Below are 19507 nucleotides of genomic sequence, written 5' to 3' on the forward strand. Positions count from 1 at the left end.
GTTCTACTCTGCTAGCCAGCACCTCTCAGGTGTTCTACTCTGCTAGCCAGCACCTCTCAGGTGTTCTACTCTGCTAGTCAGCACCTCTCAGGTGTTCTACTCTGCTAGCCAGCACCTCTCAGGTGTTCTACTCTGTTAGTCAGCACCTCTCAGGTGTTCTACTCTGTTAGCCAGCACCTCTCAGGTGTTCTACTCTACTAGCCAGCACCTCTCAGGTGTTCTACTCTGTTAGCCAGCACCTCTCAGGTGTTCTACTCTACTAGCCAGCACCTCTCAGGTGTTCTACTCTGTTAGTCAGTACCTCTCAGGTGATCTACTCTGCTAGTCAGTACCTCTCAGGTGTTCTACTCTGCTAGTCAGCACCTCTCAGGTGTTCTACTCTACTAGTCAGCACCTCTCAGGTGTTCTACTCTGTTAGTCAGTACCTCTCAGGTGATCTACTCTGCTAGTCAGTACCTCTCAGGTGTTCTACTCTGCTAGTCAGCACCTCTCAGGTGTTCTACTCTGTTAGTCAGTACCTCTCAGGTGATCTACTCTGCTAGTCAGTACCTCTCAGGTGTTCTACTCTGCTAGTCAGCACCTCTCAGGTGTTCTACTCTACTAGTCAGCACCTCTCAGGTGTTCTACTCTGTTAGTCAGCACCTCTCAGGTGTTCTACTCTACTAGTCAGCACCTCTCAGGTGTTCTACTCTACTAGCCAGTACCTCTCAGGTGTTCTACTCTACTAGTCAGCACCTCTCAGGTGTTCTACTCTGCTAGCCAGCACCTCTCAGGTGTTCTACTCTGTTAGCCAGCACCTCTCAGGTGTTCTACTCTACTAGCCAGCACCTCTCAGGTGTTCTACTCTACTAGCCAGCACCTCTCAGGTGTTCTACTCTACTAGCCAGCACCTCTCAGGTGTTCTACTCTGCTAGCCAGTACCTCTCAGGTGTTCTACTCTGCTAGCCAGCACCTCTCAGGTGTTCTACTCTACTAGTCAGCACCTCTCAGGTGTTCTACTCTGTTAGCCAGCACCTCTCAGGTGTTCTACTCTGCTAGTCAGCACCTCTCAGGTGTTCTACTCTGCTAGTCAGCACCTCTCAGGTGTTCTACTCTACTAGCCAGTACCTCTCAGGTGTTCTACTCTGCTAGTCAGTACCTCTCAGGTGTTCTACTCTGTTAGTCAGCACCTCTCAGGTGTTCTACTCTGCTAGCCAGCACCTCTCAGGTGTTCTACTCTGCTAGCCAGCACCTCTCAGGTGTTCTACTCTGTTAGCCAGCACCTCTCAGGTGTTCTACTCTGTTAGCCAGCACCTCTCAGGTGTTCTACTCTACTAGCCAGCACCTCTCAGATAAACTGTCTCTGAGCCTGTTGGTAACAGACCTCATGCTCTGATACAGTCTGATGGCTTGAAGATAGAAACTGTCTCTGAACCTGTTGGTATCAGACCTCATGCTCTGATACAGTCTGATGACTGTAGATAGAAACTGTCTCTGAGCCTGTTGGTATCAGACACCATGCTCTGATACAGTCTGATGGCTTGTAGATGGAAACTGTCTCTGAGCCTGTTGGTATCAGACCTCATGCTCTGATACAGTCTGATGGCTTGTAGATGGAAACTGTCTCTGAACCTGTTGTATCAGATCTCATGCTCTGATACAGTCTGATGGTTTGTAGATAGAAACTGTCTCTGAACCTGTTGGTATCAGACCTCATGCTCTGATACAGTCTGATGGCTTGTAGATAGAAACTGTCTCTGAGCCTGTTGGTATCAGACCTCATGCTCTGATACAGTCTGATGGTTTGTAGATAGAAACTGTCTCTGAGCCTGTTGGTATCAGACATCATGCTCTGATACAGTCTGATGGCTTGTAGATAGAAACTGTCTCTGAGCCTGTTGGTAACAGACCTCATGCTCTGATACAGTCTGATGGTTTGAAGATAGAAACTGTCTCTGAGCCTGTGGGTATCAGACATCATGCTCTGATACAGTCTGATGGTTTGTAGATAGAAACTGTCTCTGAGCCTGTTGGTATCAGACCTCATGCTCTGATACAGTCTGATGGCTTGTAGATAGAAACTGTCTCTGAGCCTGTTGGTATCAGACCTCATGCTCTGATACAGTCTGATGGTTTGAAAATAGAAACTGTCTCTGAGCCTGTTGGTATCAGACCTCATGCTCTGATACAGTCTGATGGTTTGAAGATAGAAACTGTCTCTGAGCCTGTTGGTATCAGACCTCATGCTCTGATACAGTCTGATGGTTTGAAGATAGAAACTGTCTCTGAGCCTGTTGGTATCAGACCTCATGCTCTGATACAGTCTGATGGTTTGAAGATAGAAACTGTCTCTGAGCCTGTTGGTATCAGACCTCATGCTCCGATACCATCTGTGTAGCTACTGCTTTCTAGGGAGTTTTTCCTCACCACTGTTTCTCTGCGTTGCTTGTTCTTTGGGGTTTTAGGCCGGGTGTCTGCACGTTTGTTTCTTCTGCACCAGGACTAATGACAGTATAATGAGAGTGGGACAATTATTGGCCGCCATCCTGAGTTGATTAAACAATACGACCTAATATGGTGAACATTATTCTTGATCTGGGGGCGGCAAGTAGCCTAGTGGTTAGAGCGTTGGACTAGTAACCGAAAGGTTGCAAGATCGAATCCCTGAGAGGACAAGGTACAAATCTGTCGTTCTGCCCCTGAACAAGGCAGTTAACCCACTGTTCCTAGACCAGTTAACCCACTGTTCCTCGGTAGGCCGTCATTGTAAATAAGAATTTGTTCTTAACTGACTTGCCTAGTAAAATAAAGGTTACATTTTTTTTTTTTTATCTAGTAGGTTAAAATAAATGATAATAGCTCATGGTTCCCCATCAACCATGGGGTTTGTTACACTCTTAGGGAAAAGGGTTCCAAAGGGTTTTTGGTTCTACTTGGAACCCTAAAGGGTTCTACGTGGAACCAAAGAAGTTCTACCACCCACCAAAAAGGGTTCTTCTACGGGGACAGCTGAAGAACCCATTAAGGTTCTAGATAGTGTTTTTTTTTCTAAGAGTGTAAGACTCCACAGCCTTAGTTATTTACCAAAGTAGCGCCTTGTAGCACCTTCAGGTCTAATGTACCATCAACACCCCACCCCACCCCACTCCAGAGATGAACACTTACCCTTCAGGTCTAATGTACCATCAACACCCCACCCCACCCCACTCCAGAGATGAACACTTACCCTTCAGGTCTAATGTACCATCAACCCCCCCCCCCCCCACTCCAGAGATGAACACTTACCCTTCAGGTCTAATGTACCATCAACACCCCCCCCCCCCCCACTCCAGAGATGAACACTTACCCTTCAGGTCTAATGTACCATCAACACCCCCCCCCCCCCCCCACTCCAGAGATGAACACTTACCCTTCAGGTCTAATGTACCATCAACACCCCCCCCCCCCCCCCCCCCACTCCAGAGATGAACACTTACCCTTCAGGTATAATGTACCATCAACCCCCCCCCCACCCCCCCCCCCACCCCACTCCAGAGATGAACACTTACCCTTCAGGTCTAATGTACCATCAACACCCCCCCCCCCCCCCCCCCACCCCACTCCAGAGAAGACAACTTACCCTTCAGGTCTAATGTACCATCAACCCCCCCCCCCCACCCCCCCCCCACCCCACTCCAGAGATGAACACTTACCCTTCAGGTCTAATGTACCATCAACACCCCCCCCCCCACTCCAGAGATGAACACTTACCCTTCAGGTCTAATGTACCATCAACCCCCCCCCACCCCACTCCAGAGATGAACACTTACCCTTCAGGTCTAATGTACCATCAACACCCCCCCCCCCACCACTCCAGAGATGAACACTTACCCTTCAGGTCTAATGTACCATCAACACCCCCCCCCCCCCCCCCCACCCCACTCCAGAGATGGACACTTACCCTTCAGGTCTAATGTACCATCAACACCCCCCACCCCCCACCCCCACCCCACTCCAGAGAAGACAACTTACCCTTCAGGTCTAATGTACCATCAACCCCCCCCCCCCCACCCCCCCACCCCACCCCACTCCAGAGATGAACACTTACCCTTCAGGCCTAATGTACCATCAACCCCCACCCACCCCCCCCCCCCCCACCCCACTCCAGAGATGACAACTTACCCTTCAGGTCTAATGTACCATCAACCCCCCCCCCCCCCCACCCCCCCCCCACCCCCCCACCCCACCCCACTCCAGAGATGACAACTTACCCTTCAGGTGGTCTGAGATCTGATCCATTAAAAAAAGCTTGTTTTGCCTTTAGTGTAACTCTGTGAGTCTGTATGATGCTCTGCTGCTGGACTGGTACAGGGCTGCCCGTGAGTCTGTGTCCGACTGCGTGAGTCTGCGTCCGACTGCGTGGGTCTGCGTCCGACTGCGTGGGTCTGCGTCCGACTGCGTGGGTCTGCGTCCGACTGCGTGGGTCTGCGTCCGACTGCGTGGGTCTGCGTCCGACTGCGTGGGTCTGCGTCCGACTGCGTGGGTCTGCGTCCGACTGCGAGGGTCTGCGTCCGACTGCGTGGGTCTGCGTCCGACTGCGTGGGTCTGCGTCCGACTGCGTGGGTCTGCGTCCGACTGCGTGGGTCTGCGTCCGACTGCGTGGGTCTGCGTCCGACTGCGTGGGTCTGCGTCCGACTGCGTGGGTCTGCGTCCGACTGCGTGGGTCTGCGTCCGACTGCGTGGGTCTGCGTCCGACTGCGTGGGTCTGCGTCCGACTGCGTGGGTCTGCGTCCGACTGCGTGGGTCTGCGTCCGACTGCGTGGGTCTGCGTCCGACTGCGTGGGTCTGCGTCCGACTGCGTGGGTCTGCGTCCGACTGCGTGGGTCTGCGTCCGACTGCGTGGGTCTGCGCCCGACTGCGTGGGTCTGCGCCCGACTGCGTGGGTCTGCGCCCGACTGCGTGGGTCTGCGCCCGACTGCGTGGGTCTGCGCCCGACTGCGTGGGTCTGCGCCCGACTGCGTGGGTCTGCGTCCGACTGCGTGAGTCTGCGTCCGACTGCGTGAGTCTGCGTCCGACTGCGTGAGTCTGCGTCCGACTGCGTGAGTCTGCGTCCGACTGCGTGAGTCTGCGTCCGACTGCGTGAGTCTGCGTCCGACTGCGTGAGTCTGCGTCCGACTGCGTGAGTCTGCGTCCGACTGCGTGAGTCTGCGTGAGTCTGCGTCCGACTGCGTGAGTCTGCGTCCGACTGCGTGAGTCTGCGTCCGACTGCGTGAGTCTGCGTCCGACTGCGTGAGTCTGCGTCCGACTGCGTGAGTCTGCGTCCGACTGCGTGAGTCTGCGTCCGACTGCGTGAGTCTGCGTCCGACTGCGTGAGTCTGCGTCCGACTGCGTGAGTCTGCGTCCGACTGCGTGAGTCTGCGTCCGACTGCGTGAGTCTGCGTGAGTCTGCGTCCGACTGCGTGGGTCTGCGTCCGACTGCGTGGGTCTGCGTCCGACTGCGTGGGTCTGCGTCCGACTGCGTGGGTCTGCGTCCGACTGCGTGGGTCTGCGTCCGACTGCGTGGGTCTGCGTCCGACTGCGTGGGTCTGCGTCCGACTGCGTGGGTCTGCGTCCGACTGCGTGGGTCTGCGTCCGACTGCGTGGGTCTGCGTCCGACTGCGTGGGTCTGCGTCCGACTGCGTGGGTCTGCGTCCGACTGCGTGGGTCTGCGTCCGACTGCGTGGGTCTGCGTCCGACTGCGTGGGTCTGCGTCCGACTGCGTGGGTCTGCGCCCGACTGCGTGGGTCTGCGCCCGACTGCGTGGGTCTGCGCCCGACTGCGTGGGTCTGCGTCCGACTGCGTGGGTCTGCGCCCGACTGCGTGGGTCTGCGTCCGACTGCGTGAGTCTGCGTCCGACTGCGTGAGTCTGCGTCCGACTGCGTGAGTCTGCGTCCGACTGCGTGAGTCTGCGTCCGACTGCGTGAGTCTGCGTCCGACTGCGTGAGTCTGCGTGAGTCTGCGTCCGACTGCGTGAGTCTGCGTCCGACTGCGTGAGTCTGCGTCCGACTGCGTGAGTCTGCGTCCGACTGCGTGAGTCTGCGTCCGACTGCGTGAGTCTGCGTCCGACTGCGTGAGTCTGCGTCCGACTGCGTGAGTCTGCGTCCGACTGCGTGAGTCTGAGTCCGACTGCGTGAGTCTGAGTCCGACTGCGTGAGTCTGAGTCCGACTGCGTGAGTCTGCGTCCGACTGCGTGAGTCTGCGTCCGACTGCGTGAGTCTGAGTCCGACTGCGTGAGTCTGCGTCCGACTGCGTGAGTCTGCGTCCGACTGCGTGAGTCTGCGTCCGACTGCGTGAGTCTGCGTCCGACTGCGTGAGTCTGCGTCCGACTGCGAGGGTCTGCGTCCGACTGCGAGGGTCTGCGTCCGACTGCGTGGGTCTGCGTCCGACTGCGTGGGTCTGCGTCCGACTGCGTGGGTCTGCGTCCGACTGCGTGGGTCTGCGTCCGACTGCGTGGGTCTGCGTCCGACTGCGTGGGTCTGCGTCCGACTGCGTGGGTCTGCGTCCGACTGCGTGGGTCTGCGTCCGACTGCGTCCGACTGCGTGGGTCTGCGTCCGACTGCGTGGGTCTGCGTCCGACTGCGTGGGTCTGCGTCCGACTGCGTGAGTCTGCGTCCGACTGCGTGAGTCTGCGTCCGACTGCGTGAGTCTGCGTCCGACTGCGTGAGTCTGCGTCCGACTGCGTGAGTCTGCGTCCGACTGCGTGAGTCTGCGTCCGACTGCGTGAGTCTGCGTCCGACTGCGTGAGTCTGCGTCCGACTGCGTGAGTCTGCGTGAGTCTGCGTCCGACTGCGTGAGTCTGCGTCCGACTGCGTGAGTCTGCGTCCGACTGCGTGAGTCTGCGTCCGACTGCGTGAGTCTGCGTCCGACTGCGTGAGTCTGCGTCCGACTGCGTGAGTCTGCGTCCGACTGCGTGAGTCTGCGTCCGACTGCGTGAGTCTGAGTCCGACTGCGTGAGTCTGCGTCCGACTGCGTGAGTCTGCGTCCGACTGCGTGAGTCTGCGTCCGACTGCGTGAGTCTGCGTCCGACTGCGTGAGTCTGCGTCCGACTGCGTGAGTCTGCGTCCGACTGCGAGGGTCTGCGTCCGACTGCGAGGGTCTGCGTCCGACTGCGTGGGTCTGCGTCCGACTGCGTGGGTCTGCGTCCGACTGCGTGGGTCTGCGTCCGACTGCGTGGGTCTGCGTCCGACTGCGTGGGTCTGCGTCCGACTGCGTGGGTCTGCGTCCGACTGCGTGGGTCTGCGTCCGACTGCGTGGGTCTGCGTCCGACTGCGTGGGTCTGCGTCCGACTGCGTCCGACTGCGTGGGTCTGCGTCCGACTGCGTGGGTCTGCGTCCGACTGCGTGGGTCTGCGTCCGACTGCGTGGGTCTGCGTCCGACTGCGTGAGTCTGCGTCCGACTGCGTGAGTCTGCGTCCGACTGCGTGAGTCTGCGTCCGACTGCGTGAGTCTGCGTCCGACTGCGTGAGTCTGCGTCCGACTGCGTGAGTCTGCGTCCGACTGCGTGAGTCTGCGTGAGTCTGCGTCCGACTGCGTGAGTCTGCGTCCGACTGCGTGAGTCTGCGTCCGACTGCGTGAGTCTGCGTCCGACTGCGTGAGTCTGCGTCCGACTGCGTGAGTCTGCGTCCGACTGCGTGAGTCTGCGTCCGACTGCGTGAGTCTGCGTCCGACTGCGTGAGTCTGCGTCCGACTGCGTGAGTCTGCGTCCGACTGCGTGGGTCTGCGTCCGACTGCGTGGGTCTGCGTCCGACTGCGTGGGTCTGCGTCCGACTGCGTGGGTCTGCGTCCGACTGCGTGGGTCTGCGTCCGACTGCGAGGGTCTGCGTCCGACTGCGTGGGTCTGCGTCCGACTGCGTGGGTCTGCGTCCGACTGCGTGGGTCTGCGTCCGACTGCGTGGGTCTGCGTCCGACTGCGTGGGTCTGCGTCCGACTGCGTGGGTCTGCGTCCGACTGCGTGGGTCTGCGTCCGACTGCGTGGGTCTGCGTCCGACTGCGTGGGTCTGCGTCCGACTGCGTGGGTCTGCGTCCGACTGCGTCCGACTGCGTGGGTCTGCGTCCGACTGCGTGAGTCTGCGTCCGACTGCGTGAGTCTGCGTCCGACTGCGTGAGTCTGCGTCCGACTGCGTGAGTCTGCGTCCGACTGCGTGAGTCTGCGTCCGACTGCGTGAGTCTGCGTCCGACTGCGTGAGTCTGCGTCCGACTGCGTGAGTCTGCGTCCGACTGCGTGAGTCTGCGTCCGACTGCGTGGGTCTGCGTCCGACTGCGTGGGTCTGCGTCCGACTGCGTGGGTCTGCGTCCGACTGCGTGGGTCTGCGTCCGACTGCGTGGGTCTGCGTCCGACTGCGTGGGTCTGCGTCCGACTGCGTGGGTCTGCGTCCGACTGCGTGGGTCTGCGTCCGACTGCGTGAGTCTGCGTCCGACTGCGTGAGTCTGCGCCCGACTGCGTGAGTCTGCGTCCGACTGCGTGAGTCTGCGTCCGACTGCGTGAGTCTGCGTCCGACTGCGTGAGTCTGAGTCCGACTGCGTGAGTCTGAGTCCGACTGCGTGAGTCTGAGTCCGACGGCGTGAGTCTGAGTCCGACGGTGTGAGTCTGTGTCCGAGTGTGTGTGAGCGTGTACTGACCACTAGCGGGGCTCATGATGTTCTGCTGCTGGACTGGTACAGGGCTGGTGGGAGGGGCCTGGTTCATCTGTAGGAGGGCCTTACGAGGGTCCTGCCAGGTGGTCGACTGGTCCAGATGGCTGCACAGAGAGAGAAGAGAAGAGTTCATCACTGAACGAAATGAGCACGTTTGATTATGAACTTCCCTTGGCTTCGCAGAATTCTACTGTCAGATTCATGGAATTAGTGCTAGATCTAGAACTGTACTGTAATTGGTATGAGGAGTCACTTATGAGGAGTCATTTACAGTTCCAACAAATGTCTGTAAAGGTTCCAGTTTAAGCCATGTTGGCCCAGATAATGGAAGCCTATGAGGCTGTGGCAGATGCCCTTAAACCATGAACAGCTCTGTAGCCTAAATGATGCAGAAATGTTGTCGAGATCGGTGTGGAAGAACTTGACTGGCCTGCACAGAGCCCTGACCTCAACCCCATCGAACACCTTCAGGATGAATTGGAACGCCGACTGCGAGCCAGGCCTAATCACCCAACATCAGTGCCCGACCTCACTAATGCTCTTGTGGCTGAATGGAAGCAAGTCCCCTCAGCAATGTTCCAACATCTAGTGGAAATTCTTCCCAGAAGAGTGGAGGCTGTTATAGCAGCAATGTTCCAACATCTAGTGGAAAGTCTTCCCAGAAGAGTGGAGGCTGTTATAGCAGCAAAGGGGGAACCAACTCCATATTCATGTCCAAGGAATGGAACATACTTTTGGTCATGTACTGCATATTTGACAAAAACAACCATTTCAAATGGTGGTTACATATGTTTATATCTCTGTGTGTCTGTGTGGAGGGATAGAGGGAGGGACTGATGATGGAGGGAGGAGTGGAGGGACTGATGATGGAGGGACTGATGATGGAGGGAGGGATGGAGGGACTGATGATGGAGGGATGGATGGAGGGAGGGATGGAGGGACTTATGATGGAGGGAGTGATGGAGGGACTGATGATGGAGGGACTGATGATGGAAGGAGGGAGGGATGGAGGGACTGATGGAGGGAGGGACTGATGATGGAAGGAGGGACTGATGATGGAGGGAGGGATGGAGGGAGGGACTGATGATGGAGAGAGGGATGGAGGGACTGATGATGGGGGGAGGGATGGAGGGACTGATGATGGGGGGAGGGATGGAGGGACTGATGATGGGGGGAGGGATGGAGGGACTGATGATGGATGGAGGGAGGGATGGAGGGACTGATGATGGGGGGAGGGAGGGATGGAGGGACTGATGATGGATGGAGGGAGGGATGGAGGGACTGATGGAGGGAGGGACTGATGATGGAAGGAGGGACTGATGATGGAGGGAGGGATGGAGGGAGGGACTGATGATGGAGAGAGGGATGGAGGGACTGATGATGGAGGGAGTGATGGAGGGACTGATGATGGAGGGATGGAGGGACTGATGATGGGGGGAGGGATGGAGGGACTGATGATGGGGGGAGGGATGGAGGGCATGATGGAGAGAGGGATGGAGGGACTGATGATGGAGGGAGGGATGGAGGGACTGATGATGGAGGGACTGACGATGGAGGGATGGATGGAGGGACTGATGATGGAGGGAGGGATGGAGGGACTGATGATGGAGGGAGGGATGGAGGGACTGATGATGGAGGGAGGGATGGAGGGACTGACGATGGAGAGAGGGATGGAGGGACTGATGATGGAGAGAGGGATGGAGGGACTGATGATGGAGGGAGTGATGGAGGGACTGATGATGGAGGGAGTGATGGAGGGAATGATGATGGAAGGAGTGATGGAGGGACTGATGATGGATGGAGGGAGGGATGGAGGGACTGATGGAGGGAGGGACTGATGATGGAAGGAGGGACTGATGATGGAGAGAGGGATGGAGGGAGGGACTGATGATGGAGAGAGGGATGGAGGGACTGATGATGGAGGGAGTGATGGAGGGACTGAGGATGGAGGGATGGAGGGACTGAGGATGGAGGGAGGGATGGAGGGACTGATGATGGAGGGAGTGATGGAGGGACTGATGATGGAAGGAGGGAGGGATGGAGGGACTGATGATGGATGGAGGGAGGGATGGAGGGACTGATGATGGATGGAGGGAGGGATGGAGGGACTGATGGAGGGAGGGACTGATGATGGAGGGAGGGATGGAGGGACTGATGGAGGGACTGATGATGGAGGGAGGGATGAGGGACTGATGGAGGGAGGGACTGATGATGGAGGGATGGATGGAGGGACTGATGATGGAGGGAGGGATGGAGGGACTGATGATGGAGGGATGGATGGAGGGAGGGATGGAGGGACTTATGATGGAGGGAGTGATGGAGGGACTGATGATGGAGGGACTGATGATGGAAGGAGGGAGGGATGGAGGGACTGATGGAGGGAGGGACTGATGATGGAAGGAGGGACTGATGATGGAGGGAGGGATGGAGGGAGGGACTGATGATGGAGAGAGGGATGGAGGGACTGATGATGGGGGGAGGGATGGAGGGACTGATGATGGGGGGAGGGATGGAGGGACTGATGATGGGGGGAGGGATGGAGGGACTGATGATGGATGGAGGGAGGGATGGAGGGACTGATGATGGGGGGAGGGATGGAGGGACTGATGATGGATGGAGGGAGGGATGGAGGGACTGATGGAGGGAGGGACTGATGATGGAAGGAGGGACTGATGATGGAGGGAGGGATGGAGGGAGGGACTGATGATGGAGAGAGGGATGGAGGGACTGATGATGGAGGGAGTGATGGAGGGACTGATGATGGAGGGATGGAGGGACTGATGATGGGGGGAGGGATGGAGGGACTGATGATGGGGGGAGGGATGGAGGGCATGATGGAGAGAGGGATGGAGGGACTGATGATGGAGGGAGGGATGGAGGGACTGATGATGGAGGGACTGACGATGGAGGGATGGATGGAGGGACTGATGATGGAGGGAGGGATGGAGGGACTGATGATGGAGGGAGGGATGGAGGGACTGATGATGGAGGGAGGGATGGAGGGACTGACGATGGAGAGAGGGATGGAGGGACTGATGATGGAGAGAGGGATGGAGGGACTGATGATGGAGGGAGTGATGGAGGGACTGATGATGGAGGGAGTGATGGAGGGACTGATGATGGAAGGAGTGATGGAGGGACTGATGATGGATGGAGGGAGGGATGGAGGGACTGATGGAGGGAGGGACTGATGATGGAAGGAGGGACTGATGATGGAGAGAGGGATGGAGGGAGGGACTGATGATGGAGAGAGGGATGGAGGGACTGATGATGGAGGGAGTGATGGAGGGACTGAGGATGGAGGGATGGAGGGACTGAGGATGTAGGGAGGGATGGAGGGACTGATGATGGAGGGAGTGATGGAGGGACTGATGATGGAAGGAGGGAGGGATGGAGGGACTGATGATGGATGGAGGGAGGGATGGAGGGACTGATGATGGATGGAGGGAGGGATGGAGGGACTGATGGAGGGAGGGACTGATGATGGAGGGAGGGATGGAGGGACTGATGGAGGGACTGATGATGGAGGGAGGGATGAGGGACTGATGGAGGGAGGGACTGATGATGGAGGGATGGATGGAGGGACTGATGATGGAGGGAGGGATGGAGGGACTGATGATGGAGGGAGTGATGGAGGGACTGATGATGGAGGGAGGGATGGAGGGACTGATGATGGAGGGATGGATGGAGGGACTGATGATGGAGGGAGGGATGGAGGGACTGATGATGGAGGGAGGGATGGAGGGACTGATGATGGAGGGAGTGATGGAGGGACTGATGATGGAAGGAGGGATGGAGGGACTGATGATGGATGGAGGGACTGATGGAGGGAGGGACTGATGATGGAAGGAGGGACTGATGATGGAGGGAGGGATGGAGGGAGGGACTGATGATGGAGGGAGGGATGGAGGGACTGATGATGGAGAGAGGGATGGAGGGACTGATGATGGAGGGATGGAGGGACTGATGATGGGGGGAGGGATGGAGGGACTGATGATGGATGGAGGGAGGGATGGAGGGACTGATGATGGATGGAGGGAGGGATGGAGGGACTGATGGAGGGAGGGACTGATGATGGAGGGAGGGACTGATGATGGAAGGAGGGACTGATGATGGAGGGAGGGATGGAGGGAGGGACTGATGATGGAGGGAGGGAGGGACTGATGATGGGATGGAGGGACTGATGATGGAGGGAGGGATGGAGGGACTTATGATGGAGGGACTGATGATGGGGATGGAGGGACTGGTGATGGAGGGAGGGATGGAGGGACTGATGATGGGGGGAGGGATGGAGGGACTGATGATGGAGGGAGGGATGGAGGGACTGATGATGGAGGGAGGGATGGAGGGACTGATGATGGGGGGAGGGATGGAGGGACTGATGATGGGGGGAGGGATGGAGGGACTGATGATGGGGGGAGGGATGGAGGGACTGATGATGGGGGGAGGGATGGAGGGACTGATGATGGAGGGAGGGATGGAGGGACTGATGATGGAGGGAGGGATGGAGGGACTGATGATGGAGGGAGGGATGGAGGGACTGATGGAGGGAGGGACTGATGATGGAAGGAGGGACTGATGATGGAGAGAGGGATGGAGGGAGGGACTGATGATGGAGAGAGGGATGGAGGGACTGATGATGGAGGGAGTGATGGAGGGACTGAGGATGGAGGGATGGAGGGACTGAGGATGGAGGGAGGGATGGAGGGACTGATGATGGAGGGAGTGATGGAGGGACTGATGATGGAAGGAGGGAGGGATGGAGGGACTGATGATGGATGGAGGGAGGGATGGAGGGACTGATGATGGATGGAGGGAGGGATGGAGGGACTGATGGAGGGAGGGACTGATGATGGAGGGAGGGATGGAGGGACTGATGGAGGGACTGATGATGGAGGGAGGGATGAGGGACTGATGGAGGGAGGGACTGATGATGGAGGGATGGATGGAGGGACTGATGATGGAGGGAGGGATGGAGGGACTGATGATGGAGGGATGGATGGAGGGAGGGATGGAGGGACTTATGATGGAGGGAGTGATGGAGGGACTGATGATGGAGGGACTGATGATGGAAGGAGGGAGGGATGGAGGGACTGATGGAGGGAGGGACTGATGATGGAAGGAGGGACTGATGATGGAGGGAGGGATGGAGGGAGGGACTGATGATGGAGAGAGGGATGGAGGGACTGATGATGGGGGGAGGGATGGAGGGACTGATGATGGGGGGAGGGATGGAGGGACTGATGATGGGGGGAGGGATGGAGGGACTGATGATGGATGGAGGGAGGGATGGAGGGACTGATGATGGGGGGAGGGATGGAGGGACTGATGATGGATGGAGGGAGGGATGGAGGGACTGATGGAGGGAGGGACTGATGATGGAAGGAGGGACTGATGATGGAGGGAGGGATGGAGGGAGGGACTGATGATGGAGAGAGGGATGGAGGGACTGATGATGGAGGGAGTGATGGAGGGACTGATGATGGAGGGATGGAGGGACTGATGATGGGGGGAGGGATGGAGGGACTGATGATGGGGGGAGGGATGGAGGGCATGATGGAGAGAGGGATGGAGGGACTGATGATGGAGGGAGGGATGGAGGGACTGATGATGGAGGGACTGACGATGGAGGGATGGATGGAGGGACTGATGATGGAGGGAGGGATGGAGGGACTGATGATGGAGGGAGGGATGGAGGGACTGATGATGGAGGGAGGGATGGAGGGACTGACGATGGAGAGAGGGATGGAGGGACTGATGATGGAGAGAGGGATGGAGGGACTGATGATGGAGGGAGTGATGGAGGGACTGATGATGGAGGGAGTGATGGAGGGACTGATGATGGAAGGAGTGATGGAGGGACTGATGATGGATGGAGGGAGGGATGGAGGGACTGATGGAGGGAGGGACTGATGATGGAAGGAGGGACTGATGATGGAGAGAGGGATGGAGGGAGGGACTGATGATGGAGAGAGGGATGGAGGGACTGATGATGGAGGGAGTGATGGAGGGACTGAGGATGGAGGGATGGAGGGACTGAGGATGTAGGGAGGGATGGAGGGACTGATGATGGAGGGAGTGATGGAGGGACTGATGATGGAAGGAGGGAGGGATGGAGGGACTGATGATGGATGGAGGGAGGGATGGAGGGACTGATGATGGATGGAGGGAGGGATGGAGGGACTGATGGAGGGAGGGACTGATGATGGAGGGAGGGATGGAGGGACTGATGGAGGGACTGATGATGGAGGGAGGGATGAGGGACTGATGGAGGGAGGGACTGATGATGGAGGGATGGATGGAGGGACTGATGATGGAGGGAGGGATGGAGGGACTGATGATGGAGGGAGTGATGGAGGGACTGATGATGGAGGGAGGGATGGAGGGACTGATGATGGAGGGATGGATGGAGGGACTGATGATGGAGGGAGGGATGGAGGGACTGATGATGGAGGGAGGGATGGAGGGACTGATGATGGAGGGAGTGATGGAGGGACTGATGATGGAAGGAGGGATGGAGGGACTGATGATGGATGGAGGGACTGATGGAGGGAGGGACTGATGATGGAAGGAGGGACTGATGATGGAGGGAGGGATGGAGGGAGGGACTGATGATGGAGGGAGGGATGGAGGGACTGATGATGGAGAGAGGGATGGAGGGACTGATGATGGAGGGATGGAGGGACTGATGATGGGGGGAGGGATGGAGGGACTGATGATGGATGGAGGGAGGGATGGAGGGACTGATGATGGATGGAGGGAGGGATGGAGGGACTGATGGAGGGAGGGACTGATGATGGAGGGAGGGACTGATGATGGAAGGAGGGACTGATGATGGAGGGAGGGATGGAGGGAGGGACTGATGATGGAGGGAGGGAGGGACTGATGATGGGATGGAGGGACTGATGATGGAGGGAGGGATGGAGGGACTTATGATGGAGGGACTGATGATGGGGATGGAGGGACTGGTGATGGAGGGAGGGATGGAGGGACTGATGATGGGGGGAGGGATGGAGGGACTGATGATGGAGGGAGGGATGGAGGGACTGATGATGGAGGGAGGGATGGAGGGACTGATGATGGGGGGAGGGATGGAGGGACTGATGATGGGGGGAGGGATGGAGGGACTGATGATGGGGGGAGGGATGGAGGGACTGATGATGGGGGGAGGGATGGAGGGACTGATGATGGAGGGAGGGATGGAGGGACTGATGATGGAGGGAGGGATGGAGGGACTGATGATGGAGGGAGGGATGGAGGGACTGATGATGGAGGGACTGATGATGGGGATGGAGGGACTGATGATGGGGATGGAGGGACTGGTGATGGGGATGGAGGGACGGATGATGGAGGGAGGGATGGAGGGACTGATGATGGAGGGACTGATGATGGAGGGAGGGACTGATGATGGAGGGAGGGAGGGACTGATGATGGAGGGAGGGAGGGAGGGACAGATGATGGAGGGAGGGATGGAGGGATAGAGGGAGGGAGGGACTGATGATGGAGGGAGGGATGGAGGGAGTGACTGATGATGGAGGGAGGGATGGAGGGAGGGACTGATGATGGGGGGAGGGATGGAGGGAGGGACTGATGATGGAGGGGGGATGGAGGGATGGAGGGAGGGACTGATGATGGAGGGAGGGATGGAGGGAGGGACTGATGATGGAGGGACTGATGATGGGGGGAGGGATGGAGGGACTGATGATGGAGGGAGGGATGGAGAGACTGATGATGGAGGGACTGATGGAGGGACTGATGATGGGGGGATGGAGGGATGGAGGAAGGGACTGATGATGGAGGGACTGATGATGGGGGGAGGGACGAGGGACTGATGATGGGGGGATGGAGGGATGGAGGGAGGGACTGATGATGGAGGGACTGATGATGGGGGAGGGATGAGGGAGGGACTGATGATGGAGGGACTGATGATGGGGGAGGGATGGAGGGACTGATGATGGGGGGAGGGATGGAGGGACTGATGATGGAGGGAGGGATGGAGGGACTGATGATGGAGGGAGGGATGGAGGGACTGATGATGGAGGGAGGGATGGAGGGACTGATGATGGGGGGAGGGATGGAGGGACTGATGATGGGGGGAGGGATGGAGGGACTGATGATGGAGGGAGGGATGGAGGGACTGATGATGGAGGGATGGATGGAGGGACTGATGATGGAGGGAGGGATGGAGGGACTGATGATGGACGGAGTGATGGAGGGACTGATGATGGAAGGAGGGAGGGATGGAGGGAGGGACTGATGATGGAGAGAGGGATGGAGGGACTGATGATGGAGGGAGTGATGGAGGGACTGATGATGGAGGGATGGAGGGACTGATGATGGGGGGAGGGATGGAGGGACTGATGATGGGGGGAGGGATGGAGGGCATGATGGAGAGAGGGATGGAGGGACTGATGATGGAGGGAGGGATGGAGGGACTGATGATGGAGGGACTGACGATGGAGGGATGGATGGAGGGACTGATGATGGAGGGAGGGATGGAGGGACTGATGATGGAGGGAGGGATGGAGGGACTGATGATGGAGGGAGGGATGGAGGGACTGACGATGGAGAGAGGGATGGAGGGACTGATGATGGAGAGAGGGATGGAGGGACTGATGATGGAGGGAGTGATGGAGGGACTGATGATGGAGGGAGTGATGGAGGGACTGATGATGGAAGGAGTGATGGAGGGACTGATGATGGATGGAGGGAGGGATGGAGGGACTGATGGAGGGAGGGACTGATGATGGAAGGAGGGACTGATGATGGAGAGAGGGATGGAGGGAGGGACTGATGATGGAGAGAGGGATGGAGGGACTGATGATGGAGGGAGTGATGGAGGGACTGAGGATGGAGGGATGGAGGGACTGAGGATGTAGGGAGGGATGGAGGGACTGATGATGGAGGGAGTGATGGAGGGACTGATGATGGAAGGAGGGAGGGATGGAGGGACTGATGATGGATGGAGGGAGGGATGGAGGGACTGATGATGGATGGAGGGAGGGATGGAGGGACTGATGGAGGGAGGGACTGATGATGGAGGGAGGGATGGAGGGACTGATGGAGGGACTGATGATGGAGGGAGGGATGAGGGACTGATGGAGGGAGGGACTGATGATGGAGGGATGGATGGAGGGACTGATGATGGAGGGAGGGATGGAGGGAATGATGATGGAGGGAGTGATGGAGGGACTGATGATGGAGGGAGGGATGGAGGGACTGATGATGGAGGGATGGATGGAGGGACTGATGATGGAGGGAGGGATGGAGGGACTGATGATGGAGGGAGGGATGGAGGGACTGATGATGGAGGGAGTGATGGAGGGACTGATGATGGAAGGAGGGATGGAGGGACTGATGATGGATGGAGGGACTGATGGAGGGAGGGACTGATGATGGAAGGAGGGACTGATGATGGAGGGAGGGATGGAGGGAGGGACTGATGATGGAGGGAGGGATGGAGGGACTGATGATGGAGAGAGGGATGGAGGGACTGATGATGGAGGGATGGAGGGACTGATGATGGGGGGAGGGATGGAGGGACTGATGATGGATGGAGGGAGGGATGGAGGGACTGATGATGGATGGAGGGAGGGATGGAGGGACTGATGGAGGGAGGGACTGATGATGGAGGGAGGGACTGATGATGGAAGGAGGGACTGATGATGGAGGGAGGGATGGAGGGAGGGACTGATGATGGAGGGAGGGAGGGACTGATGATGGGATGGAGGGACTGATGATGGAGGGAGGGATGGAGGGACTTATGATGGAGGGACTGATGATGGGGATGGAGGGACTGGTGATGGAGGGAGGGATGGAGGGACTGATGATGGGGGGAGGGATGGAGGGACTGATGATGGAGGGAGGGATGGAGGGACTGATGATGGAGGGAGGGATGGAGGGACTGATGATGGGGGGAGGGATGGAGGGACTGATGATGGGGGGAGGGATGGAGGGACTGATGATGGGGGGAGGGATGGAGGGACTGATGATGGGGGGAGGGATGGAGGGACTGATGATGGAGGGAGGGATGGAGGGACTGATGATGGAGGGAGGGATGGAGGGACTGATGATGGAGGGAGGGATGGAGGGACTGATGATGGAGGGACTGATGATGGGGATGGAGGGACTGATGATGGGGATGGAGGGACTGGTGATGGGGATGGAGGGACGGATGATGGAGGGAGGGATGGAGGGACTGATGATGGAGGGACTGATGATGGAGGGAGGGACTGATGATGGAGGGAGGGAGGGACTGATGATGGAGGGAGGGAGGGAGGGAGGGACAGATGATGGAGGGAGGGATGGAGGGATAGAGGGAGGGAGGGACTGATGATGGAGGGAGGGATGGAGGGAGTGACTGATGATGGAGGGAGGGATGGAGGGAGGGACTGATGATGGGGGGAGGGATGGAGGGAGGGACTGATGATGGAGGGGGGATGGAGGGATGGAGGGAGGGACTGATGATGGAGGGAGGGATGGAGGGAGGGACTGATGATGGAGGGACTGATGATGGGGGGAGGGATGGAGGGACTGATGATGGAGGGAGGGATGGAGAGACTGATGATGGAGGGACTGATGGAGGGACTGATGATGGGGGGATGGAGGGATGGAGGAAGGGACTGATGATGGAGGGACTGATGATGGGGGGAGGGACGAGGGACTGATGATGGGGGGATGGAGGGATGGAGGGAGGGACTGATGATGGAGGGACTGATGATGGGGGAGGGATGAGGGAGGGACTGATGATGGAGGGACTGATGATGGGGGAGGGATGGAGGGACTGATGATGGGGGGAGGGATGGAGGGACTGATGATGGAGGGAGGGATGGAGGGACTGATGATGGAGGGAGGGATGGAGGGACTGATGATGGAGG

At 58.1% G+C, this 19507-nt stretch overlaps 1 protein-coding gene across 1 annotated transcript in view; it reads right to left on the reverse strand.

Moving 5' to 3' along the window:
* Positions 1–19507, reverse strand: part of yap1 (Yes1 associated transcriptional regulator) — a 128422-nt gene that overhangs the window by 44577 nt on the left and 64338 nt on the right. The window contains exon 3 of the mRNA XM_055878329.1: positions 8616–8734. Coding sequence (XP_055734304.1) covers positions 8616–8734 — 119 coding nt within the window. The remainder of the gene's footprint in view (positions 1–8615; positions 8735–19507) is intronic.

This window comes from Salvelinus fontinalis, chromosome 23 (assembly GCF_029448725.1).
Source record: "Salvelinus fontinalis isolate EN_2023a chromosome 23, ASM2944872v1, whole genome shotgun sequence".
Classification (NCBI taxonomy): Eukaryota; Metazoa; Chordata; class Actinopteri; order Salmoniformes; family Salmonidae; genus Salvelinus; species Salvelinus fontinalis.